Below are 26345 nucleotides of genomic sequence, written 5' to 3' on the forward strand. Positions count from 1 at the left end.
AATTGCATTACAATAAATCTTAAACATTTTAAGTGTAAGATGAAACTACGGTCGATGTAGCCATACAATTTATTAAAGGCCGTGTTAACCTTTGCAGAAGATTTACTGAAAAGAAACGTTTATATTATAAGGAGTTGTAGGTTCACGGATTGATGAGATAATAAAGCGTTCATTTTGACACCAATCTGGTGTTTATTATTTGGAACAAATGCGACCCGCCGCCTGTAACCCGACACCATGCCGTCTGTCGACCGACACCACTCATCTTGTTTGATCTACTGAGAGCTTTTTAAACTTTTTATGTCATAGTTTAGTGTGCTTTAAGCGCCTTTATTGCTGTATAAACATTTCAGGGATTATTCTTCGACTGCGGCGGAGACATTATAGGATTCCGTGTTTTGACAGTCCAGTTCAACTACAAAACTATTTTTGTAGCTTTCAATAGGACATATTTGAAAACTGTGAAGTGATTTAACAAATACGGCACGTTCTCTCGAAAATATAACATTGCACAAATAGTTTGTTGTAGGTAGCCAGCATTAACAGAAGCTCTCTAAATGTTATCGAGAGCGCCGATAGATTTATTCTGATAAGATAAACAAAACAACAAATTAAGGGCTCGTCTTGTATTGTATATTTTTACCTTCAACGTTTTAAGTTCTCAATATATTGTTGATGTTAATGAAATATATATAATTTGCTAAATAGTACCTAAGTATAGAGTATCTCTTCACATAAATCGATCGCTATGTTATGTTGTACATACTTACAAATAATAATATTGCCCCAATTAATTCGAAAACATCTTATCGCCTGCAAGAAACCGTTTATATTTATTTAAATAAATGAAGGGATGCTCCACTGTCGTCTACTCTATGGCAGCGTTAAGCGGTCGGATTTTTAAATAAACATTTTTAATGATCGGCCCGCGCTCCGCCAGGTGTACGCAGACGGTCCGGCCCCACTCTCCTCAACCCGAATCCTTCCCACTTCTTTTGTTCCTATTCATAGAATTCCCTGACATGACCTGTAACAATAATCAAATTATGATTCCAAGGAAGTGAGCCATTCACCATTTTACCGAGCTACTCAACGTCACTCTTATTAATGTTGATGACGTCCAAACGATACCATTAATCATTGAAGTATAATTTAAAATTGGTATCCGCTACTTGTTTTATTTAAAAATTATAGATGTTACATCCGCTATGTTATTATTCTTCAATTGGGTAAATATTTGTTTATCGAATTAAAGCTTTCCTCACAAAATATATTCATAAGCAATCCTAGACAATATTATCCTCTTGTAATAAAAACGAATCATCTAACTGGTTCACATTATAATAAATATACATTATACAGTTGCTCATAATTTTTAATTATATCAATAAATTGTTGATATCTATAAAACTGTTTCGTAATAAAAGAGAAATGGAGCTTCATTATCCTATATGTATATTATTATCACGAGTAAGGTCAATAGTTATCTAGCCATAATGTATTGTCTTCGATATTTAATATGCCAGGAAACAATAACATCAAAAATGGGAAGAAACAATTACTTACCTACTACTGATTTATAGTACCTATATGATTGAGACAAATGTATAATATTTATGTAATCAGCACGTGTATTGTTCGAAACAAAAGGAAGATATATAAAGGCTAAAAATACAACTACAGATTTAACTACACCTTAAGGCTATCGTTAAGAAGCTTTAACTATCGCAATTTAACAAGTGGCCAGTGTGGGCGTTAGAAATAAACCTCTGATTATATTAAATAGACTGTCAAAAGTTGAAAGGGAAATGATGTATTGTCCGAATAACGTTTTGATTTTAATGGAGCAACCCTTATTATAAATACCTAGATATTAAATGGAAATCATTGTTATTTATTAAAATGCCCACTTTCACGATAAGCTGTGTCCTTAATAAATTTTACTAGATCGATTAAAAATAAACTAAAAGTTATACATATACATACTCATAAATGAAATAAAAAATAATATTTTTAAGATAAATTAACATAAGATTGTAGAGCCTTTTTTTTACGTGGGGAAATCTTGCATAGATACCCACGGCCTCCGGGGAAAGGGCCGTGGGTTATGTCGGATTCCTACCGACCAAAACCCCACTGTGTTCCGTCAAGCCGCATCAACGACGGGGCCACGGGTATAGGTAGAATTCTTCCGTGACCCCATCAGCAGCTGCCCGTCTCCAGGCCAACACAAACTATGAGCCCGCCAGCTCTGACCTCATGGGGCGGCGTGAGCGGAACACGTCTCACGCCGCCTCAACTCACTGGACGATGGACTAAATAAGATTGTAGAGCCTAGAATGGCAATTCTATTCCCATTCTTGGCGCTACAATTGTTAATTTTCATTGAAAAAGCAACACTTGCAGTTTATAAATTATATACCCATTTTTTTTTTCTGAGATCCTGAGCATTAGCCCTTGGATTAAACGTTAACAGGAACAAAACTTTCTTCATTAAACTGGTTGGAAGAACATTAAGACCTAAACCTTTGCCTACAATTCACTTGTATACTGTACTGATTATGTTATTATCTATAATTATTCATATTCCTTAGATAATATTTTGTAATATACATTTAAGTATATTGTCATTAATAATCCTTTCATTTTAGAGAATGGCACAATACATTAAATAATTATGTACTTATTACAAATTCAGCTGGCATCGCTTGAGGCTGCAATCTGACGCCATCTCTGTGCAATGATACTGATCCGTATCGATCACATTTTACTTCGACCACAATAACCGTCTCGTTAACTATGCCCGTTAGATAAATGCTTGTTTATTGTGCAATACACCATGACTATACCTTAAGAACACGGATATATTACATGTAATAGCTTGAATAACAAAATAACTTCTAGTTACACTGATTTACATTACCAATACTCGCTTGGCTTTATGTTTCGACTTTGCTATTTAGCTGTATTGTATTTTATCATAAAATGCATCAAATATTCAAATATGACATGACAAGTATATTTTGTTTTCGCTGGTAATAAATATTGTTAAAAACGATTCAATATTGAATTTTTAACTTGATTCACTTTGTCTGATATTGTATACCTATATAGCTCTGAGTTGCCACTAAAAAGCATCTTATATCATATTTAAGACGATAAAAAGAATATAAAATGTTCTAATGTACTCCATTTGTGCCAGTTTATCAATCGATAATATAAGTTACGTCTTATAAATTTATTTCCCAAAGCTCCAGATATCATTTTATGTGTACCAAATTTTATTGTGCACCATAAAATTGATTTTACTACCGAGTTAAAAAGTCTGCATTTGTTCACGTGTATGGTAAATCATGAGTTACGGTGTTCGAAGAGTCATAATATCATTGTTAATAATTATTTAGTAAACATAAGAATTATTCAGTGTACATAAAACTTCCATAGCGTATAAAGAGATAACTCTATGATTTTATAAAATACTTATTATTTTAATGTTTGGATGCCTCTGAAAACCTGCTTTAATATGATAGGTATCTTGAACTTAGACCACTATGATTTTTCGCGAGGTTGCAAACCTGAATCACCTATAATGTTCAGCAACAGGTATAATAAAGGACGAGCTTGTATAACCAGTAGCAGCAATTCCACGCGGGATTCCCAGAAATCCATGCGAATTAGCAATTTCATGAGGGCAAACATAATCTAAATCTCATCAGATCGTCAATTAATACACGACACTATACGTAGGCGAATGCGTGATTTAAAAAAGAATCAGAGGATATTGAGCTAGATATTGACACAGAATAAATAATAGTACCTATCAAAGTATACTATTAGGCTGTTGTTTACCTACGTGTCAAGACCTCTGAATGTGCCCTATTTGTAAATAACGTCGTTCGTTTCAGTTAATATTATAATTGTTAAGAAATATTGTATTACTATTTATGTAGGATTAATTTTATTGTCAGGTTTTGATTTACAATGTACAAGACTTAACAAGACACGTCGAGATGTACTGTTGTGTAATGCTCGTTAGTAAAGATGGATGATGTAAATTGCATTCCTAATCAGTTACGTTGAGATCTTTTAAAGAATCATTCGAGTTGTTATTGTAAAGTAATGGTTTATCGATATTTCATTATGTTTGTTATGATGATACATCGTAACGTCGGGCTCGCCAGAGTGCGGCCATGCTCTACGATAAGATGTCCAAAATAACTACATTGAACATCTCAAACGCTCCAGATAAAACAACTATACAATTCAATATAACGCAATTCTTAATTATATAATGTGCTTCTTAGATGTTCATAAGACGTTCAAAGTGTTGTGAAAATTATCCAAGAGCTACTTTTAACTACAGAATTATAATATATTAAAAGTTTATTTTTATTTTTTCAAGCCACCAACCATGATTTAATCCATTCAGAATAGGTAGAACACTTATTTCTATACCTAATGTAGATTTCCATAAATCTGTAAAATGCAATAGAAACGTGGTATTTACTTACATGGGAAATAAATCAATATTCTGAACGCGTTGGTTAATTAATATTTTAATTTATTCTAATTAGTAGCATGAATCTCCTGTTAAACGTTATTTGGCATGGACAGCGGGTAGCAAGGTCCACGATGAGGTCGTGTAGAGGTATTTTTAATGCGTTCTAAGGAATACATTGTTTACTTGCATGTGTATCATAATATATAAATATATTTTCTACTAGCGTAAGGTAGCGTTTGTAACATTGTTTGGACATTCCCTGTTCCAATTTAACTTTAACACAAATATTTCGTATTTACATTATACATAATACCGTAGTTCGCGCTTGCTCTACATTAAGTGTGTAGTTCCTTTTTAGTTATCATTTTTCTTTTAATTCTCTATATTTTTGATCTAATATGGATATTCTATTATCTAATATATATTATAATGGCGAAAGTTTGTATGGATGTTTGTTACTCTTTCATGTAAAAACTACTGAATGGATTTGAATGAAACTTTACCACAATATAGCTTATACATCAGAATAACACATAGGATAGGTTTTATCCCGGAAATCCCACGGGAACGGGAACTATGCGGGTTTTCCTTTGAAAACGCGGGCGAAGCCGCGGGCGGAAATCTAGTTGATCATAATAAAGTCCACGTGTCACTAAGAACAAATCATTCATCTTTTTTCTCATATAATAATATACTTTCATAATCATAATCTTTTATAATTTGAAAACCAAACATAAATGGAAGAATTAACAGTGAAGCAACATTATTCAAAAATATGTAAATTAAGCTTTAAAATAACGAACGGCGGCAAATTGAGCCTTAAAATAACGAATTTCTATAGAATTTATAATACCTAGGTATTTTTGAATTTATATTGAAATGAGCGTAATCTCCGGCATAAAGATGAGTTTAAAATTCAATGTGTAACTGAGCTTCAATTTCTCGTGAACATGTAACGTATACGAGTAGGTACGCCTCACTTATACGCTTCCTGAAAGCATTATACATATACAAAGCAACCTTGTTCTTCTCGAACCGACTATGCACACACACTCACACACATGGCTATGTAGTCGAATAAAGTTAGGATTTATGCAGAGAATACACTCACTATATTATTATTATCCATTTCTAATATATTTCATTTTCCTCCTCCTAGGAGAATAGTGTCTAACAAAGTCTCTACAGAATGACAATCTGCTTAATCAATTTATTTTCATTCTTTAACATGAATGGAATGAATAAAAAGATTATGATTTGGGAAATACGGTATTTATGCGAGATACGTGATAAACCTACGACTCAGATAAAATTTGTAGGATAGCTACATAACTACATACATACGCAACTAGCGACCCGCCCCGGCTTCGCACGGGTGCAAATTGCAATACTGATACTAAATACACTACAGAAAAACTGTGAATGTTGTATATAAAAACATAGTACATTATTTTGATAAAACTCGTAGGGTTCGGCCTGCGTTTGCAATGTAAGCGGAAAAAATGTAATTTTTTACGACATCACATTAGAAACCTCAAAAATAACAGTACTTCTCTATAACTATTTAATGGATGTTATTATACATATAAACCTTCCTCTTGAATCACTCTATCTATTAAAAAAAACCACATGAAAATCCGTTGCGTAGTTTCAAAGATTTAAGCGTACAAAGGGACATAGGGACAGAGAAAGCGACTTTGTTTTATACTAGGTATGTAGTGATGATGATAGTGATGCGTCAATATGTAATTGAAATAAACCAATATTGAAGGTATTGCACCTACGTCGCGTCGTCGACATCATTTTTTTTATTTTTTTTTATTCTTATTTAATTTAGGGACTTTGAGTCAGCGATGACTATGTCAGTCCCATAGTATATGCTATAAATTTAACCTAACTAGCCTACTAATATCCGTCGTGTTCATATAACTTATAGTTCAACTAATAGAAAGTTAAAATCGGCTTATCGCCACATAAAATTATTATTACTGATAGTTTCATTTCCATTTCAGAAAAATAAAATAAAATTTATTTTCTTTTAGACGCAGCGGCAGAAATCAGAAAAGCGGGCACGAGTGGCACGAGAGGAAGCGCGCCCTAAACTTTTCATTCAAAACACAACCAGTAAGTTTACATTTATTATTTGAAGCTTCGTTATTTTTTTAGTTATATATGTAGAAGTATATTTTAATTTTTAAAAAATCAGTCTTTTTTGAGCGATTAAATATAATTTTGCTTATGGTGACGTAATGATTTCAGTAAGCGTTATCCCCGGCGGTTGTGAATCATCATCATGCGGTGGTCCAGATTTTGGTTGTATTCAGGCGTTTAACAATACCTATCACTACTGCGTTTGTACTTCAAATGGGCAATTAGTAAGAGAAGGAGAAGAAGAAGCATGTCCAAGAAGTACAGGTAAAGAATTCCTTTTTTCAAATCATGTTTGCAATTTACCCCGTTACTTTTATATTATCTTTTTAATTCACTTTCAAATTATTTATAAAATAAAGAATATGTCAAAATATTTACTAGTTAAGAGTTAAGAATATCTTTCAACTTCCAGTGCCACTAACGCAAAGCAAAGCAATCCACAACGTTATCCCACCGTCGAGACCGTCAAATGCGACAGGCCCCAGATTCCCGCCGACAGCGGCCCCGGCACAAGTAAGACAATCCATCACTATTATATCTTATCATCTTATCTATCATGCTACAATGTTGTCTTATATAAACACTGCGATTAGGACGAGAATAGTTTTTTAACCCTACCTCACTTTATTTACGCCCTGTATGTACACAATGTTACATATATTCAAATGTATGTATGATGATGTAAGGTATAAACAATAGGTACTTATAAAATTAATACAATAAATATATTATTAGCTGAGTAGAATTTTTTGAGAACAAACGAATGTTAAACAATGGTTATTTTTTCTGGCATTCAAGCACTTTATTAAAAGCTTTCTGGCAGACAGACGGGATGGGATACAAATGAAATCAGTGTTTTTCCATGGTCACTGATAAATATTCATTCAATCGTGATAACGTTTGATACCGACCCGTCACTTCGCCGTTCGCCAAATTAAGAGAAAATAGGTCACTCAATACCTACGATAATTGAGAATGGAAAAATGGTTCCTTCATTAATAGATATAGAATTAATATAAAATATTTTTTTAGGGAGCCAAGTCTCTGGAGAGTAGCGAAATACTTCCTGCAACAACGGGAACCGACCCTTCGTTAATCGGCTCAGGAATCCACGCCAGTGCTAGCGCCCCAGTCATCGTAAGCATGGTCGCTGGCTGCTTCCTATTGGTCCTCATACCGATAGTTATCTTCTACCTCAGAAAAAGGATATGCAACGTCGATGGCAAAGTAAAACCGGTAGGAAGAAACTTTATCACGTCAGCTTCAGCTTTACATCTAACAACTTTCATTCCATTTCTCATACTAACACCCGATTGAATGCTCACTGAATCTCGTCACCTTAGTCATACGTGGTTGACGTCGCTTTGCAATTGTCAGCTTAGTATACATTATGTTTGTAGCGTGTACGACCAGGCGAGCCTCTGCTTGCTGAACGGTATATAACGAACCCGCAGTACGGCGTGTGCGGAGCGGCGACGGTGGCTTCGCTGGCGTCAGCGCCGGGGTCGCCGGCGCCGATCCATGCGAGTGAAGCCAACGAGCCACAGGTCACCCTGCTGGAACGTAGCGCCCTCACATTCCTAGAAGAAGTTGGAGAAGGATGTTTCGGCAAAGTCCATAAAGGTAAATTAATAAAAATATTAAACATTCATTTACATACTTAATTGAAATCCTTAAAAATCTCTTGACTCTTGTCCCGTTAATATGTTCGACACTAGGATTCGGATATACATATAAGGATTTCCTTCTTTGAAAACATAATATGATACCACAGACTAATAATAATATACTACGTATACAAGTACTACTTATTTCATGAGTAGATAAACGAGCATTTTAGTTATCAGATATAACAATTAACGTGTTAATAATTCTTCGACTTTCAGGTGTTCTGCGTATTAGCAATGGTGAACAAGTTGTAGCTATAAAAGTATTGAAAGAGAGTGCCGGTCGCAGTGCAGAAGAAGACTTCGTCAGAGAGGTGTCCATAATGTCCGCGTTCCGACATCCAAATATTTTGAGCTTGGTTGGAGTAGTATATAGAGGTAATATTCCTATTAATTTTTGCATTTTTTTTAAATAATAGCGTATCGTCAAAGTTATTATTAATCTCTACTCACGCAATTAGTTAGTATATTCCTTCGATTGATTTCAAAAATCAAAAGCTCTCTTTTTGTATTTTCCATACTTACCACAATTTATAACTTCTTTTTCCAGATGATACAAACGCTAGTCCTTGGATGGTATTTGAGTATATGGAGTGGGGAGACTTAGCAGGAGTTCTAAGAGGATCCAGAGGCGGCGGGAGGGCTGGACCTACCTTAGTTGAAGCAGCATTACTTCACATAGCCCTACAAGTCGCACATGGCATGCAATATCTAGCTTCAAAAAGATTTGTCCACAGGGACCTAGCAGCTAGAAATTGCTTAGTGGGAGCAAATCTAGCAGTTAAAATAGCTGATTTTGGCATGTCTCGTGATGTGTACACGTGTGATTATTACAAAATGGGTGGCGAACGACCGATGCCAGTCCGGTGGATGTCACCAGAAAGTATTGTCTATGCACGCTTCACTCATGAATCCGACGTCTGGTCTTACGGAGTTGTGCTTTGGGAAATTTATAGTCGTGGAAAACAACCATACTATGGATGTAATAATGACGATGCCACAAAACGTATCATCAACGGAATATTATTGGTTCCTCCGGACGACTGCCCGCAATTCGCTTGCAGGTTAATGAGGGAATGTTGGGCAACAGATCCTCGAAATAGGATCGGCTTTGATGAAATATGTAGAAAATTAGAAGTAGCCGCAGCGGCAAGTGGAAGTAATACTCAAATAAGATTACCCCGACCTCCGCCTCCACCTCAAGATTCAACTGGATATTTAATTCCAACTAAACCGCCGTGCAATGCAGAATATTTAAAACCACTTCCCGACTTAGATCCCGATTCGGATTCCAGTGAAGACGAGGATATTGACGACTACACCTGACGTCCAGCTTTAAAACCAGAGTCTCAGTATGTGCCGCGCACTTCGCCCCTGGCTGCCCAAAATTTTACAACCTTCACATATTTTTCATCTGGTGAGAATATTGAACAATTTGACTGTTAATCGTGTAACGCAACGAGATGTTTGTGGAGGAAATACTCAACTATTTTAGTGTGATATTGTATATAATATAGTTAAATATGAATTGTATGTGTATGAGATAAAGTAAATATGAGTATACGTATATTAATGTATTAAATGTGCCATAGCATTACCAAAAAAATATATGCTTATCTACCTACTAGAAATGATTTCATTGGATATGGAAATTTATATACAAATAATTGTATTTTTAGGCTACAGTACTTTGTAAAATTGTGTTGTTTACATTATCGATATAAAATTATTATATGATCTGAATATGTCCCCAAATAATCAATACAATTTAATCATTACTTACCTATTACGTTGATTCTGCGGGTAAAAAATATTTATTTATACTTAATTTGTATAGTTGTACGTTTTAATATTAAATTTATGGGTAGGTATGTAATATTATAGATATTATATTGTAATAAAATTTAATAATTGCCAATCTATGGGTACAAGATTTGTGTGAAATTTTGCATAATAAAATAGTTGTTAACTAGTAGGTAATTGGTATTCAGGTAATTTAGTAAAAACCGAATTATTGTACATTTGGAACTTATTATTATACTATAATACAAAATATACCTATAGTAACCAGCAACACAATATCACCCATGTAGATTTGTGAAATTCTCGTACCTACTTTTAATGTGTATTACAAAAAATGCATTTGTCTATATGATTAAATAACGTCGAACAATATTATTTTATTTAATATTTTTTGATAAATAATGTTTTTAAATACTAAGCTGCATAAAACCAATAGTGGGTATGTAAATATAAACATACCTAAACTTAATAACCAGGTGTATACTGTATACTGTGCCAATTTTGTAAAAAGTTATGAAATGTAAAAATTATCTGGATTTTCGAATTAAAAATTATCTATCATTTAACATGATAAAATTGGTTTCATTCTCAGTCCTACGGCCTACCTAGTAGTAGTTCCTACTGTTTGTATCCCTACATCCTTTTTCAATGCAAGCAACAGTCTCAAGATAGTTAACTGTGTCTAGTTTGGTTTGGAAAGCAGTCTAGGTATTGTTCATTTTCTATATTGCTGTAGGAACCTACACAGTACCTACCAAAAATAAGGGCTCGCCGCTGATAAATTCATTCTCCATTATTTCAAATACATACTAACGCCATCGTAATTTTCTGTTCACATTAACTGAGGTAATCGGTATGGTCTCTCTGGAACTCTACATTATAAAATGGGTATGTTTTACAATCTGCAAGCAGAAATAGTTCAGACATTTCACCAATAAAATAATAAACTAGTCTTTCCTGCAGATTATTGATTACTTATTTATCCAATTTGCCCAATCATATAGATGTAGACTATAGTGAAGAATAATTTAATTTGCGTAATGCAGCAAAAAAAATGTACCTACCTATAAGCAGCTGCTAGAAAGCAGCTCCCGACTTCGTCCATGTGTTTATGAAAATAAGGCAAGCTTATCTTGAGCTCATATTTAAAAAGGCGGTATATTATGTAGGTCACAGAGCAAGTACCTAATATATTTAATGTTTAACAAGCCCCTATTTAAACTATAGTAAGTCACAGTCGCCGGCGACTAAGTCGCCAGCGACTGGTCGACAGTGCGTAATAGCTCTTAGAAAATCCTGAAACTTGTAGTATTGAGATAGAATTATAAGACAGGTTTACTAGTTACTACATTTACAATAATTATTGTATTTATCCATTATCTAAATAATTGCAACAATTTATTGCTCGAATATAATATTTTTCTACATTTTTCCACCTACCTCCGTTACACATTCCGTATATAGCACGTATAGTGCCACAAACTTATCTGACCCGGTGACAGTGTCACTCTCAGAGGAATAAACCTAACTGATGTCGCTTTCTTTTATATAAACAAAATATTCCGTATGAAAAGTCTGTGAAAATGTGACATTTCAAAATGGCGGCACGTAGTTCCAGTTTTTGCCACCGGGTCAGATAAGTTTGTGGCACTGTATATATAGTATGATAGTACTTGCTTTCCGCCCGAGGCTTCGTCCGCGTTTTCAAAGAAAAACCCGCATAGTTCCCGCTCACGTGGGATTTTCGGGATAAAACCTATCCTATGTGCTAATAATTGAAGTTACCCTCTATAATATGTGTGCCTCATTTATAATATTATTAGGATAGGATTAGAAGGATGTACCTAGGTTAAATTCCAGGCAATATTAAATTTAAGTATTTTACTATATATACTTAGGCATTATTTCTCCATCCCACATTCAGGATTGTTAACTGTCGTCAGTCGTCCCGGCGACTCGGCGACTCGCCGCGTTGTGGCGACGCACAGGCGACTGGCGGTCGCCGGCGACCAATAGAAGCACGGCTTCAAATGGGAGCGAGCGTTCACACTGCAAGCAACTGTCGTAGCGACTCTTGTAGGGACCGGATTCTGCACGAATGTACTTAGAATACTGTCGCTCGGCTTGGTTTCCTGCCCCTAGTTTCTCTGTTTTGGTCGCCGAGAGACTGAGTCGCCGGCGACTGGTCGACAGTGCGTAATAGCTCTAAGGGTGAAATGATAATATTATGCATAAATAAATCACCGCCACAAAAGAAGTCTCACGGCGAAGGTAGGAACAAAATTTAACAGGTCGGCCATATTGTAGAAAAAAATCACGAGTTGCCGCTATATCACTGAGATTTGAACTAAATAGAAAAAAATATTCTATGGAAAACGAAGAATCTCATTGCAGTGTAGACAACTCACACTTCACATACTACCTGTTTCAAGCGAACTATGGTCTATGAGTGCTTTATAACTGATAGAAAACCTTTAAGCGTTACAGAGTAATATAATTACTGTTATTTATATTATTAATACTCCATAAAATAAATAAATACTCACTAGTCACTACACGCTACTTCACTCAACACAAATAAAATGTATTTCTTATTAATCTTATCATATCTATTTACCCTAGGACTGGGGGCATTTGTATTCAAAAAATGCTGGCAACATCATTTAAGGCGCCGACAGCGCCGCGTCCACGGGACTTCTTTTGTGACGTTCATTCTAGTCCGAGATTCTAGTGCTCTCGCCATTCTCGCCATCGCTTATCATTATCTATGGACTGTCATGTCAAATGTCAAGGTAATTGTCAAATGTCAAGCAAGTACCTAAAGGCTAAAACAATTTTCACTTTTCAGTTCTCAGTTCGTGCGGCTGCGGTTTTGTGTTATTTTTCTAAATAACTATAAAAGTTAATTGGTATTTATCTTAATTGTATGTGTTCAAAATTCAAATGGTGTGTATTGGTTAATATATCAACAATGGAAACTTTTAAATTAAAATAAAGCTTCACATTGTGGTATTGTGAAAATGCCTCCTGTGAATTCTAAAGGAAAAAAGAACGGCGCCGAATACGAGGTAAGTATTTATTTATAAGAAATGAATAAACTTAATTTCTATTACTCTCATAATCGTTTGTAAGTGTTGAGTTGAATTTATTTGTAAGAAAAATATGAGTAAAGTATGTATTCTATTATTGTATTGCAAACTATGTCACCTGGCTTTTACATGTAACTTGAATACGTACTTTACAATTTAATATTTTCACATTTTCTTTAATGTATTCGTGAATTGAAACTGCGTAATTTTTTGTTCGTGACAGAAAATTTCATTCTAAAATCTATTATTGTTTAATTGTTTAAAGTCTAACTGGAGACATGTTTATGTCATGTGTTTGAAATTGGCCTGTTAAATATCCATAATATTTACATAATATTAGATGTTATGCATTGCCTGACAAGGTTAAATGCTACTTTGGCTTCTGTTTTCATAATATCATGAGTTATTTTTTACTTTCTTATACACTTATGGTTTGAGTGGGTTGTTGTAAAGCCAAGTATCATGTTACAGAATATCATTACCACAAAATGTACAGTGTTGGATTTCGAGCGATACATTCAAGAAAACAAAACATTATTACTCAATGATCCATTGAGAGACATACTATTGTATCCATCTGATGATGTTTCCGTAAGTGTTTATTGAAATTAATAGCATGTATCAAAATTTCCTTTTGTAGTTAATTTTATATATAATATGTTGCTTAATATTAAAATACATTTTATGAGTCTCCATTTAAGAGTAGAACTGATATTAATAAAAACATACTTAATTTATTTGTTTTACACAATCATTGTTGTTATTTCATTTCTATCATTCTGTCTGACATATAAATATTTGTAGAGTGTAGTACTGCCCCGAAGATGGAGGACAGTAACAACAGCTGTTCCAGATGTCAGAACCGCTGCAACATGTCCTCTCCTCACGAGACAAGCCCTGCTCAGCTATGCGTCCAGTTGGAATCTGGTTCACTACAAATATAGCAATTATTCAGGCTCTTATCTAAACTTGCCTAGGTATGTTGTTTTCCTGTTAAAGTATATCATGTTTGTTCTATTCAATTGATGTTAATATACCAATAATATTAGAATAAACACAAATGACACAAGTCAATAACTGCGTTAAAAACAACCGACTTCAAACTTGCACTTGCAACATTTACAAATACAGACAAAAATGCTCATAAAATAAAAACTACTGGGCCTATCTGAATAAAATTTTTATGGGACCAATTCAACACCATCCCGCATCGAACAAAAAAAGAATCACGCAAATCGGTTCAGAAACCACGGAGTAATCGGTGTACATACATAAAAAAAAAACATACCGGCCGAATTGATAACCTCCTCCTTTTTTTGAAGTCGGTTAAAAATGCATGAGTACCATAACGTTTGATCAGTAACATAGCTAATTAATACTATCTGAAATATGAATAATATCTAACTTCAACATATTTTTCTTATTTTCACATTTACAAAATTCTGTAATAATTTTTATTATCAAGCCACAAATGATAAGGTCTTGAACAGGAAATAACAGACAATTCAGAAAGGAACAATCCTATATTTTAATGAATGCTAAATAAAGTGGAATCATGGAATTTTATCATAAGACAAACAAATTTTAGAAATGCTTGGTTGCTCATTAGCAAACCAATTAGAATTGAATTCATGGTCGGCATTCAAAGTTTGTAGATTGAAGTAAAATTTTTGAAGGTTAATTTGTATTTTTAAGGTCAAGAATATTTTCCACTTAAATATTAATAGGTGGCATTTAAATGTTACTCATATTAAAATGTAATATAGTCTTTCTTGTATTATTCAATAAATTATTCATAATATTTTATTGCACATAATGCTAATATTTATTTTGAACATTTTTCTTTGACCATTTGATTGGATTACATGTTATTATGTATTTTTTGTTAATGTATGTAGGTATATTTGGAATAGCTATTGCTAAATTTAAACATGTGTTTTAAGATGTTAGGTATTAATAGATTTAGCCATTATTAATTGGAAAAACTTAGACTAAAAGTTAAAAATTATAACTTGTTATTATGTATATTTTTAGCCATTAGTATATTCAAGCTATATACTAATACTACTATGTTGAAAAACTGCTTTACCTGGTAATTTTATGTATTTTTATATTAATTAAACTTACTCCCCATTCATAAATATATAATATCAGACCCTTAGATACAAAACTACCTGTAGAAGTCTATGACATAGATACTGAAACAGAAAGTGATCATGAAGCTCAAAGTAAAGTTGATATTGGCACCAAAGAGGGCTACCTTCTTAAAGGACCAGAGATTGGCTCAGATAGGATATTCAGTAATCTCGCCTCCAAATCGTTTAAGAAACGATACTGCTCAATGGTCAGAGAAGCTGATGGGACGTACATACTTGAAGTTTACAAAGATGAAAAGAAAACGGATACAAAACTCACGATTGTAATGGATTTTTGTTCTGATGTTGTGAGAGTAAGTACGACTATCCTGTAGGTAAATGAAAGTAATTTAAATTTTGCTATGAGCAGAGTTAAAATTTATTTATTGTTTTTTGAAGAATACCAAACGGGGGCGATTCTGTTTCGAATTGCGTATGTCAGGGAATAAAGGATATACGTTTGCTACCGAAAATGAGGATGAAATGAAAGACTGGATAAATGCTTTTACAGCGGCTCTCAAGAAAAATAACGACCAAGGAAATCATCCTAATGACGAGGTATTAGACAAAGGTAAATTTAATTAATATTATATACTGTACTATTTATAGGACTACACTCCACATAAAATATAATATTATCATATATTTTTTAGGTATAACTTGAATGAATTAGCCCTTCTTTTCTTTGCTTTTAACCCATTGACCACCGTAAGCCCCGATCGGGGCGCGACACAATAGATTTTCTATTGTGTCTGTGATTCCAAGGACTGATGGATTAAATAGTATTTAATGATTTCAGATGCAGATATATCCTTAACTGCCGAACCTCCTCCCCCTATATACGGCACCCTTAAAGGCTTGGAACACAGTATGAATCCGTTGCTAATGCGCTATTCAAGGGAGACTGACTTGTCCATAGCAGCAGCTCGAAATGACTGTCGTTCGAATATATTCAATCTGCCCTACAAAAGGGCACCCTCTCCTGAACCTCAGTTAGAACCGTTCAAGTAAGTATCTGTAATGTATGTTTAATGTAATATATGTTTTTCGTATTATGTTAAACAATTTAGAAAAGTGTTAATATATTATGTAACTGCCTTGATGAATCACTTGGTAAAAACCACAGGGAAATCCAATCAGTAGTTTTTTTTTTTACTTTATTTTTATCAGTCGCGGCGTAGGCCTTTGTTTTTCAATATACAGTAGTGATGTTGATTAAATTAAAAATTTTAATTTGGGACTACTACAACAGGATAAGCCAGTTCTCTGATAAGAAATTACGCTAATTTACTACTACTAGAATGAGCTTATTATATTCGAACGATAAAACTATGTTGCAAAATAAAGGTCTCATTTATTTAATGTAGCACATTTTATTCGTATGAGGTAATATTTTAATTTCATTTGTTAATACCTTCCAGATAACAAATACATCACTGTGCATGTACTGTTTGTTTAGGAGATTATGAAAGTTGGTTAATGGCTATGTTAAATATATTATAACCATGTAGATATGTATTAAAAGTATGCAATTTTAAAATAAATAGTAAATAAAGTTATTGTAACTTGATGAGACAAAAAAATTACGAATGTTATATTTTTTCCTTCTTAAAATGATTTCCGATATATTGTCATATTCATTTCATTATGATCATGTTCCAAAACTTATGATCAATTCTAAAATCGTCTATATTTTATCTCTCCTTTGTCAAACAGGGAACATTTTGGCCAAAGAATATTGCTCAAATGCGAGAGTCTAAAGTTTAGGTTACAAGCACCGATAGACGGTGATAAGGAACTGCTATGTCAAGTCGAACCGTACTTCACATATCTGGCAGTATACGACGCTCGGAGCGGCAGGAAAGTGACGGAAAACTTTCACTTTGACCTCAACCACACAGCCGTCAAGGATCTAGTCAATGAAAACGAGTGCACAAAGTCATTAGTTGAAAATTTTAGCTACGATGTTAAGTTAGATATTAAACAGATATCCGATGAGTGGTTTAAGTCAAAGAAACAGGTAATGGTATTCGAAATATGGATAGTGATTGTTAGATACCAATGCGAAAATTGTTAAACTATCGCAATTTTAACGATGCATCTACTAAAGTCCGACTAGGGTTTGCCTTACAAACCATCAATACACTGAATAACAGAAAAAAACCTGTGTTAAACAGATTTAAAATGGTAATTAAGTCTATCTTATGGTTTAAAATAGGAGATTTATTTCATCTCGAATTCATTTCTCTTAATTGCTTGTTTAAAATAGCATATGTATAAATCACAAATACGACACATTTGTTTACTACGCAAAATAGTACACTTTCACAATGTTACTATTTTATTTATTTTCCATTAATGAAATGTTTCTCCTTCATAGGTTGTTTTATCAGTAAACAATCCACATTCTGATCTGTTTTTGGTGGTAAAAATTGATAAAATCTTACAAGGCCATGTTAGTCAAGTTATGGAGCCATATCTCAAAGCAACAAAGGATCCTCGCCTGGGACTGAAAGTGCACAAAAATGTTCAAGCGTATGCAAATCGCGTAGGCAATTATAGAATGCCTTTCGCTTGGGCTGCGAAACCTTTGTTTAGGTAAGATTATTATGTAAAGGCCAAGGCACTTTTAGATCTAATAAAGAAAGTGAAGAATAAAGGGCAGATTTAAACAGCTTGTACAATTTTTTTGTTATGTGGCTATTGGCAGAGACTATTTCTGTAATATTTCAGATTTTTACCACAAAACAACATTGCATGATAAACTTGTATGATAGTAATTCAGTATGGCATATAATAAATGAATTTTCCTTGTTTTTAGATTATACAGTAATGATTTAGATACAACTCCCGAATTTCCGGCGATATATCGGCAGGAACCGAACAAAATGTCAGACGATGATCTATTGAAAATTCTACTGGAATACCGAAAGCCAGAGAAATTAGCAAAATTAACTGTGATACCTGGATGGCTCTCTATCAATATACAACAGAGTAATGAACAAATACCAAGTAGGTTTTGATTAATATTTTTATTACAAACATTTAATTATATTTTATACTTGCTGTGCCCCGCGTTTTTACCCGCATTTCCCCTTCTAATAATCGTAGAGTGATTACATACCTATACAGGGTGTAATCGTTAAGTGTGCACAGGCGATTATTCCGTAACTATTGCAGATATCAAAAAACTTTATAGTTACTGACATCGAAAGCCCTTTACCTAATGAGTAAAATGACAACAATAACTTTTTAAAAATAAAACGGGAAATATCCAAAAATTTTACACCAAACACTCCCATACATTTAGTATGAGATATGACTATCTTAAACATGTTATATGAAAAGTCTCTTCTCCCTTAACTGTTCAGCTTTATACTATTAAGTATAGATTACTATAGATGCGTTTGTATGAAAGTATTCTAAGAGTTGTATCACTGCGCGTTTCTGTTTTATACAAACAAAGTGCTCTTAAATCCTTGGATCACTGCCAACACTTGAAATTGATCATTTACGAATTACTCAATTGTATCGTAGATAGCATAATAGTGATAACATTGCTTCTACTTTGATCTATAATACTGTATTAATAGATTTTTTTATTTATAGACACAGTTTCAATTAGCCATATATAACAGTACTAGATGACCTACATAGTTAAAAAAGTTTACAATTTCAAGTTTTAGATAGTCAAACACACAGTGATTTATTTATATACAGATACATAGATTATAATAAGTGTCAATTGTAATACTTTCTATAAACCTTTTCTAGATTGTATGACAAGTTCATACGCAGCACTGAAACCGTTCCCACTGCCGCCTACATCGCCGCTCACGTTAGAACTGGCGACTTTTAACCTCGAACCGGAGCAGCCATATGCAGCGTTCATACATCATTTGTATGTGCGACCACTGTCCTTGAATTTTGAATCGCAAAAAGTGTTTGTGAGAGCGAGGAATATTGCTTGCACTATTGAATTGAAGGATAGTGATACGGGGGATGTTAAGGCTTTGCAGGTTCGAAAATTTATATTTATATTTAAAAGTGTGCTAATTTTGTAAAAAAAGAACACTGTACAGTGTACACATAGATTTATGTTGTCACTTCATTACATCACGAGTACGCAAAAAAGTAGTCTGTTAAATTGTTGAATTAAATATTCGTATTACTACGGTAACCACGTTTGTGTTGTTATATTTTTTTTAGATATTAGACAAACTAAAAACAGATGTAGTGTTTAACTAATCTAACAATTGAATTCATGAAAATATTAAAATTTAATAGCTAGTTGATAGTAAAAATAACACACCTAAAATCTCACCTGTTATCAAAATAACGTTTTTTATCAGGTTATACACGGGCGACTCGGTATGACAAATCAGTACAAGTGTTCAGTTCTTCACCACAATGCTAACCCCACTTGGTGTGATGAAGCTAAAATACGACTACCCACAACTATAACGAATCAGCACCATCTATTGTTCACCTTTCATCATATATCCTGTGATCTTGCCAAGAAAAATGACACAAATGTTGAGACTTGTATTGGGTAAGAAAACTTTACTGTACAGTGTACACATAGATAACATTGATGTAACATTTTTGAATGAAACTTCTAGGCGTGTTGAGAGTAAAATTTCAAGGTCACGTCATGGCAATATCGTCACGTCATGGAGTAAGGCGACGATTTTTGAATGAAACTTCTTTAGGCGTGTTGAGAGTAAAATTTCAAGGTCACGTCATGGCAATATCGTCACGTCATGGAGTAAGGCGACGATTTTAGTCTTGCTTAAGATCTTAGAAAGACCAAAGATCTTTGAATCTTGCTAAAGAAGTTTTACTTCTGACAAGTGTGCTTGGCACACATGCTCTTTTTTAAATTATAATTACATATTATGTGTTTAATAAAAATATTTTGTTAAATGTTAAATAAATTACAATAATATCTTATTTCAGATATGCTTGGGTACCATTATTAAAGAATGATAAATTCATAGATGAGTTTATCAATTTGCCTATAGCTACACACTTGCCATCCGGATATTTATCTATTCAACCATTGGGACTTGGAAAAGGGGTATGTAAAGTCTCAAATATGATATCAACTCTACTAATGGAATTCATTTATTACTATAAAGTTATTAGGTAATAAATTAAAGTTTTATTTCGACTTTAAATAAAAAATTGGTTGTTTGTAAAGTAGGTTTACGATCGAGATGTTTTCGTGATAACGTCTTATTGGTGGCAGCGCTCGAGATGAGACGGGAGATCGGTCCGTCTCTCTCTCGTTATACCTGCGATCGCGCTCGTGAGGTTTTGGTGTGACACAAGTTTTTGAACATGTCACCCGACTAAAACGATTTTAAAAACGTTATAACGTTAAAACTAGTCATAAATAATATAAATAATATGCTTTAGTCGATTCACAATAAACTCATATTAACGATTATGCCCATTTGAACATTCCAGAACACCGGTCCCGAAGTAGTATGGGTAGAAGGCGAGAAGCAACTGTTCCGATGCCAACTCGTACTAGACTCTACCGTCGGTACTCGAGACGCTAACTTGCACAATTTGTTCAGTGCTATAGAGAAGCTAATGAAGACAGCTTCCCCCCCCACAAGTCCCTCCCCCCCGTGGAATGACGTCACGAATGCGTTGAAAGCGGCGCACGGTATACAGCTCAGCTCGCTCGTGGCGTTCTTGCCTACGATATTGAATCAGCTGTTCGATCTTATGGTACGTTTATGTAATTATGTATTGATATTTGATTGATCAGAAAATTTACTTGTTAATCTCTCACTTGTCAATCACTTTATTTGTTGGAAGGAATATTTTAGTAATTATTTAAGAGTATTTTTTACATATTTATCAGAATGTCTCTTATCTTTATCAAATTAAAGTTAACTTTTATTTATAAAACCTAATTATTCATCTTTAGTTTTTACGTGAAACTCGATTTTATGAATGACTTGGGATTTGGGCTTTTGCAGACAGTAGATAAAGGATACAACCAAGATATGGGATATCAAGTAGTAAAGCTGATTGTTCAATTTGTACACATGATACACGAATACGGACGAAAGGATCTTCTCGATAGCTACATAAAGGTAATATTTTTCGTTTGAATAACCATTTACCAGACGTTGATCCTTTCTATTATAATTGTCGTTATTTCCCTTGCTAAACAACTTATAGATTTTTTTAATTCCAGTACGTATTTAATTGTGTCGAATTCAAACTACACACAGTGCTCACAGCACCTCTGTATATGTTTGTGGAACCGTCACAACAAGATTTCCTATTAGGCCATAAGTTCATGCAGTATTCTGGCTTCTTTTTCGACATTATCGTAAAGAGCATGGTGCAGTACTTGATTAACACTGGACGTATTAAGGTATGTGATATCAACATTGATTAATTGAAACACAAACAAAATGAAGATAGTTGGAGAAATTTATAAGTGTCATTTCTTTTGTAACTTTGTTCCATATTATACATAATTTTGTATGTTTTAGATGTCTAGGCATGAACGTTTTCATACAGATTTGTTGGATAATATTGATAAATTAGTGACTACAGTTGAGCCGGCTTACATACTACAGCAACCACTGCAAACACATATATTCAACAAGAACTTGGCCCTATTCCTGAAGGTAATTATTGTAATTTACGTATATTTTTAGTTGTCTTTTAAATTATAGGGTATCTGTAATTTTCCTAAGCTCTTTCTCTTTTTCAGTCATGTCTTTCATTCATGGATCGAGGTTTTGTGTTCCGACAAATAAAAAAATATCTAGAAAAGTTCAAAGCGTGCGATCCTAAAGCGTTATTTGACTTCAAGTTTACGTTCCTACAAACAATCTGCTCGCATGAGCATTACGTGCCATTTAACTTGCCTCTACCCGCAAATAAAATTGCGAAAGACTGTGATGAAGGTAAGAATTTTTTTTATTAATTACTACTTATGATAAAGTATATTAATTTTAGTAATGAATGCGCAAAATGTTTTCTAATCATTGACTTGTTTGCAGAACCAGCCAAGTTAAAGTTGACTGAAGATTTCATTATGAGACATTTTCTAGCTGGTATTCTGTTAAAACAGGTAACTAAACTTGAACTTATATTTTCAAAAAGATTGTGTACTAATAAAGTTCTGACTGCCTTAAGTTTTTTCAGCTTGAGGTGGCCTTTTTTATAACTTCCCATCGGCTGGAATTTCATTTTTACAGATTGTACATATTTTAAATTTAAATATTATATAATTTGTCATGGCAATACCATCAAAGAAATTTCACTTCTGACACGTGTGCTCGGCGCACGCTCTTTTTTTAATTTAGAATACGTTAAGACTCATACTTGACAATGGAAAACAAAATATAAATTGTTTACTGAATCTATAAACAGGTGGAACAATCGCTACGTGAAGCTCCGCAAAAGCGTCGCGTGGCGCTAAGCGTATTACGCGCGTTACTCACTAAGCACGAACATGATGATCGTTATCGAACACGGCAGGCTAGAGCGAGACTCGCACAACTGTATGCACCTTGGCTTTCTGTTGTTCTGGGTAAGTTCTTTTTTTCATAATTTTTCTGTTATTGCGGTTCTGTCATTCAGAGCAGTGAGAAATTTAACAAATTAAGAATTATAACAAAACATCACAGCCATTCTTGAAATATAAAGCTTTAACAAACTATTACATCTGTTAAATTAATAGTTCGATTACTTTATCAGATAACGCACATCGCCTGGTCACCAAAACTCTAGCGAGTCCAGTATTAGAAAACGGCCATGACAAAATCGACGGTGACGCCACACCAAACCCTATACTGAGCAATGCGCAAAAAGAAATCGCCTCAGCCAATAGCACGCCGAGAAGAAATCGATTAACACTACACTTTGATCACACACCCACTAGAAATTCAGGACACTTTAAGGAACCACCGAATATTTCCAATAATATGTATGGAAAAGGTACATATTTGCTCCCTTTTGTCTTGATAATATGTTTCAAGTTATCTGCAAGTAGCTTGTATAAATCTCTATAGCTCTATATTTTTTATTACTTGTATGAAGCTTTTGCTAAATAAGAATTTCATTTGTTTTCTATCTATTCCTTGCTATTTTGTATTATAAAATGTATATATTTGTAGATAACACAAACAATATGTCGCACAGCTCTTTAGAGTCTGTATCCACAATGTCGGGAGGAGACTCACTTCCTAGAAATGCTCGATTAGATTTAAGTGAAATTGGTGATCAAGTTAACAGGTAATTCAAGTTGTATTATGTTTGTATCGAACTGAAATAGTTTCTCCAATTCTGTACTTCTTCAATAATTTGTATTGCTTACAAATGCTTGGATGTTGCAAAAAACAACTTTTACAGAACACAAAACATCGTACAGGATTAAAAAATGGAAGATAAGATGAGACTTAAATTTGTATTGGAATTAGAATTGTATTTTTTGTGATTGTTAATTTGTGTTCAGATTTGGTGTGATGTCCGCGGAGGAGGTTCGGGATGTGCTTTTGTGTTTCTTGTTTGTGTTGAAGTATTTGGACGAGGAAAGACTTGTGGAGTGGTGGAAAACACATTCGCCGGCTCAGCAGCAATCGTTCTTTAATGTTTTGGAGTAAGTGTTGCCATTCATGCTACGAAAATGACATAAGATGTTTACATAATATTATGACCAGTTTTGATTTCCATAATTTATTTATTTCATATTGTCTTATCTTCAAAAATTTTTCATATTTCATTGATTAAACAATTTTTTGGTGTGTATTAGTAAATCTAAAGAAAATTACGTAGGTTGAGTATTTTATTTCTGAAAAGAGTTTTAGTAAATTACAAATTTCCATCTTAGAATATGCGCCGAACAATTTCAATACGTTGGCAAAAAGAAGATACTGTCAGAGTTAAAGGTAACAACGCCAGATTGTACGGACAAACTGAAACCTGCAAAAGCAAGAACATTACCCGCAAGGATGAGTCCGCCAGACTTCTCCAAAGAACCGCCTATAATTGTGGAGAAAAACAACACCGTGAATAGAGAGAACCTTGTTAACACCTCACCTCCCACAGGTGTGTATAGAAACAAATATAATCATAGTTTATTAAGACAAATTTAATATAGATTCTTCTTCTTTCTTTCTTCATACAGGTTATCTATAAATTCCAGAAATTTCCTTGTAAAAATTAGAAATCCTTCTCCATATTTTGGCTATTTTATATTACTTAGGTTGTTTTTTCCTCAGAATTGGAAGCTATGTCAGAACATGCAGTACTATCGGCTGGTTGCCTAGCAACAGAAGTGGGACTCACAATAATAGACCGCTCTTGTCTCTTCATGAAGAACATGGGAGCGGCGGAGGGGATAGCGGCTAAGCCGTATTTGAAGTTGTTGCAGTTTCCACAGAGTGAAACACTGTATAAACATCTGTTTGCGGCTCTCAGGGCGTATATCAATCAGTTTTCTGAGACGCTATTTGAAGGTGAGTACGTAAAATAAAATACCTTATTTTCTAAGTTTTGTTATTGAAAAATTTCATTTAGAAATATTTTATTAGTTAGCTGTTATATTGATGACATAATAAATTCGTTAAAATTTACTAATATCAGGCTTATATTTAAACCTTTATAAATAAATAAATAAATAATAAATAAATATATTTAACTTATGCTATTTCAATTTATCGTAAAATATGTTAGAGATATGATGAGATATGAGATAAATATGTAAGTAGTCCTTTTTCTTTTTGTATTTTATTGTTATTTTAATTACGTATACCTATAGGTGGTAGCGCATTATGCGCGGGCATAGTAGGCGCAGTGGTAAAATTATGCGAAGCACGTGCGGCCTGGCTTCGACGGGAAGCTGCGGCTGCGTTATATTTGTTAATGAGAGCTAATTTCCAACATGCTACGGGAGGAAACCTTACTAGGGTACATTTACAGGTATGTGGACTTTGTTGAGGGGGGGGGGGGGATTGTTGACAAATTAAGTGCAACATGGTGTAATATTTTTGTTTTTATTCAGTTATGAAATATACTTTTGTCGTATGTGTAGCATTCTTTATTTTTTAAAGAATATCGAATGAAATATGTAATTTGCAATTAGTAAGCATAAAATATATTTTATGGCGATCAATCTACGCATCGGTTATAACGTTCGTATGGTTAGAATGGTAGGATTCTTTGGAATAGTAACAGTTGGGATAGTCTACATATAAAGTCAGAAAAAAATAATATTGATTTCTATTTTAGGTCATAATCGCCGTGTCAAAACTGCTGGATAACTCGACAGCATTAAACTGTAAACGTTTTCAAGAATCGCTTTCAGTTATCAATTGCTTCGCTACAGGAGACAAGGCAATGAAGGGAACTGGTAAATATTGACTGTTATTTGATATAGTTGTTTGAAAAAAAGGTTATCCATTTTCTTCTTCAGTAAGATAATTTATTTTTCATCTAAGATAAATTAATCACTTTAATGCCTGAATGTCCTTTTGACCTTTCTTTAAAGGAACATGTAAAATTATTATATAGAAACAATCAAACCTAACACCTTCTTACATATCTCCCTATTCACCATGGCGAACTAAATAAATCGATCTCAATTCTCAAATATTAATGTTTATTATTATTTTTTTTTAAATAGGTTTATCAAGTGAAGTTGCAGAACTAATGCGTCGCGTACGCACCGTAGTGGGTGCACGTGCTAGACTCGCTGGGGCCGCAGGGGGCGGTACGGGTACGTTATTTGAAAATTTGTTTTCTGATTTTAAAAGGTTTGATTTCTTTACGAAAATATAAAGCTGACGTTGCTGACTAAGTGAGTTTTGTAAAAGCATTAAAATGGCAAATAATATCCAATTTCAGTAAAATACCTTTTTACATTCAGCTGCTCAATTCTTAGTTATTTATTAATTCGTACTACTTACTACGTATTCTTACTAGCTAACTTGCTTACTAGTTACTAGTTGGGAAACTTGAA

At 33.8% G+C, this 26345-nt stretch overlaps 2 protein-coding genes across 3 annotated transcripts in view; both read left to right on the top strand.

Annotated features, from left to right (window-relative positions):
* LOC149490666 (tyrosine-protein kinase transmembrane receptor ROR2-like) overlaps positions 1-10683 on the top strand; it is a 41159-nt gene extending 30476 nt beyond the window's left edge. The window contains exons 2-8 of one of the 2 annotated variants that reach the window (XM_089707777.1): positions 6544-6625; positions 6761-6916; positions 7065-7165; positions 7685-7888; positions 8053-8275; positions 8539-8697; positions 8870-10683. In XM_089707777.1, coding sequence (XP_089563903.1) covers positions 6544-6625; positions 6761-6916; positions 7065-7165; positions 7685-7888; positions 8053-8275; positions 8539-8697; positions 8870-9645 — 1701 coding nt within the window. In that variant the 3' untranslated portion in view covers positions 9646-10683. The remainder of the gene's footprint in view (positions 1-6543; positions 6626-6760; positions 6917-7064; positions 7166-7684; positions 7889-8052; positions 8276-8538; positions 8698-8869) is intronic. The other variant, XM_089707785.1, reaches the window with a different exon arrangement.
* Positions 10684-12982: 2299 nt separating this feature from the next.
* Ziz (dedicator of cytokinesis protein Ziz) overlaps positions 12983-26345 on the top strand; it is a 40583-nt gene continuing 27220 nt past the window's right edge. Inside the window, exons 1-27 of the mRNA XM_089707765.1 lie at positions 12983-13190; positions 13683-13802; positions 14016-14188; positions 15366-15660; positions 15746-15917; positions 16146-16353; positions 17063-17366; positions 17727-17944; positions 18168-18358; positions 19121-19365; positions 19699-19898; positions 20306-20426; positions 20819-21088; positions 21343-21459; positions 21564-21746; positions 21868-22005; positions 22092-22287; positions 22384-22454; positions 22757-22916; positions 23084-23323; positions 23503-23620; positions 23841-23984; positions 24216-24433; positions 24607-24843; positions 25146-25306; positions 25616-25736; positions 26010-26102. Of these exons, the coding sequence (XP_089563891.1) occupies positions 13143-13190; positions 13683-13802; positions 14016-14188; positions 15366-15660; positions 15746-15917; positions 16146-16353; positions 17063-17366; positions 17727-17944; positions 18168-18358; positions 19121-19365; positions 19699-19898; positions 20306-20426; positions 20819-21088; positions 21343-21459; positions 21564-21746; positions 21868-22005; positions 22092-22287; positions 22384-22454; positions 22757-22916; positions 23084-23323; positions 23503-23620; positions 23841-23984; positions 24216-24433; positions 24607-24843; positions 25146-25306; positions 25616-25736; positions 26010-26102 (4762 nt within the window). The 5' untranslated portion in view covers positions 12983-13142. The remainder of the gene's footprint in view (positions 13191-13682; positions 13803-14015; positions 14189-15365; positions 15661-15745; positions 15918-16145; positions 16354-17062; positions 17367-17726; positions 17945-18167; positions 18359-19120; positions 19366-19698; positions 19899-20305; positions 20427-20818; positions 21089-21342; positions 21460-21563; positions 21747-21867; positions 22006-22091; positions 22288-22383; positions 22455-22756; positions 22917-23083; positions 23324-23502; positions 23621-23840; positions 23985-24215; positions 24434-24606; positions 24844-25145; positions 25307-25615; positions 25737-26009; positions 26103-26345) is intronic.

The sequence above is a fragment of the Colias philodice genome, chromosome 2 (assembly GCF_061535455.1).
Source record: "Colias philodice isolate Cphi_HAF_F1 chromosome 2, ilColPhil1 Martin Lab GWU primary, whole genome shotgun sequence".
In the NCBI taxonomy this organism is placed as follows: domain Eukaryota; kingdom Metazoa; phylum Arthropoda; class Insecta; order Lepidoptera; family Pieridae; genus Colias; species Colias philodice.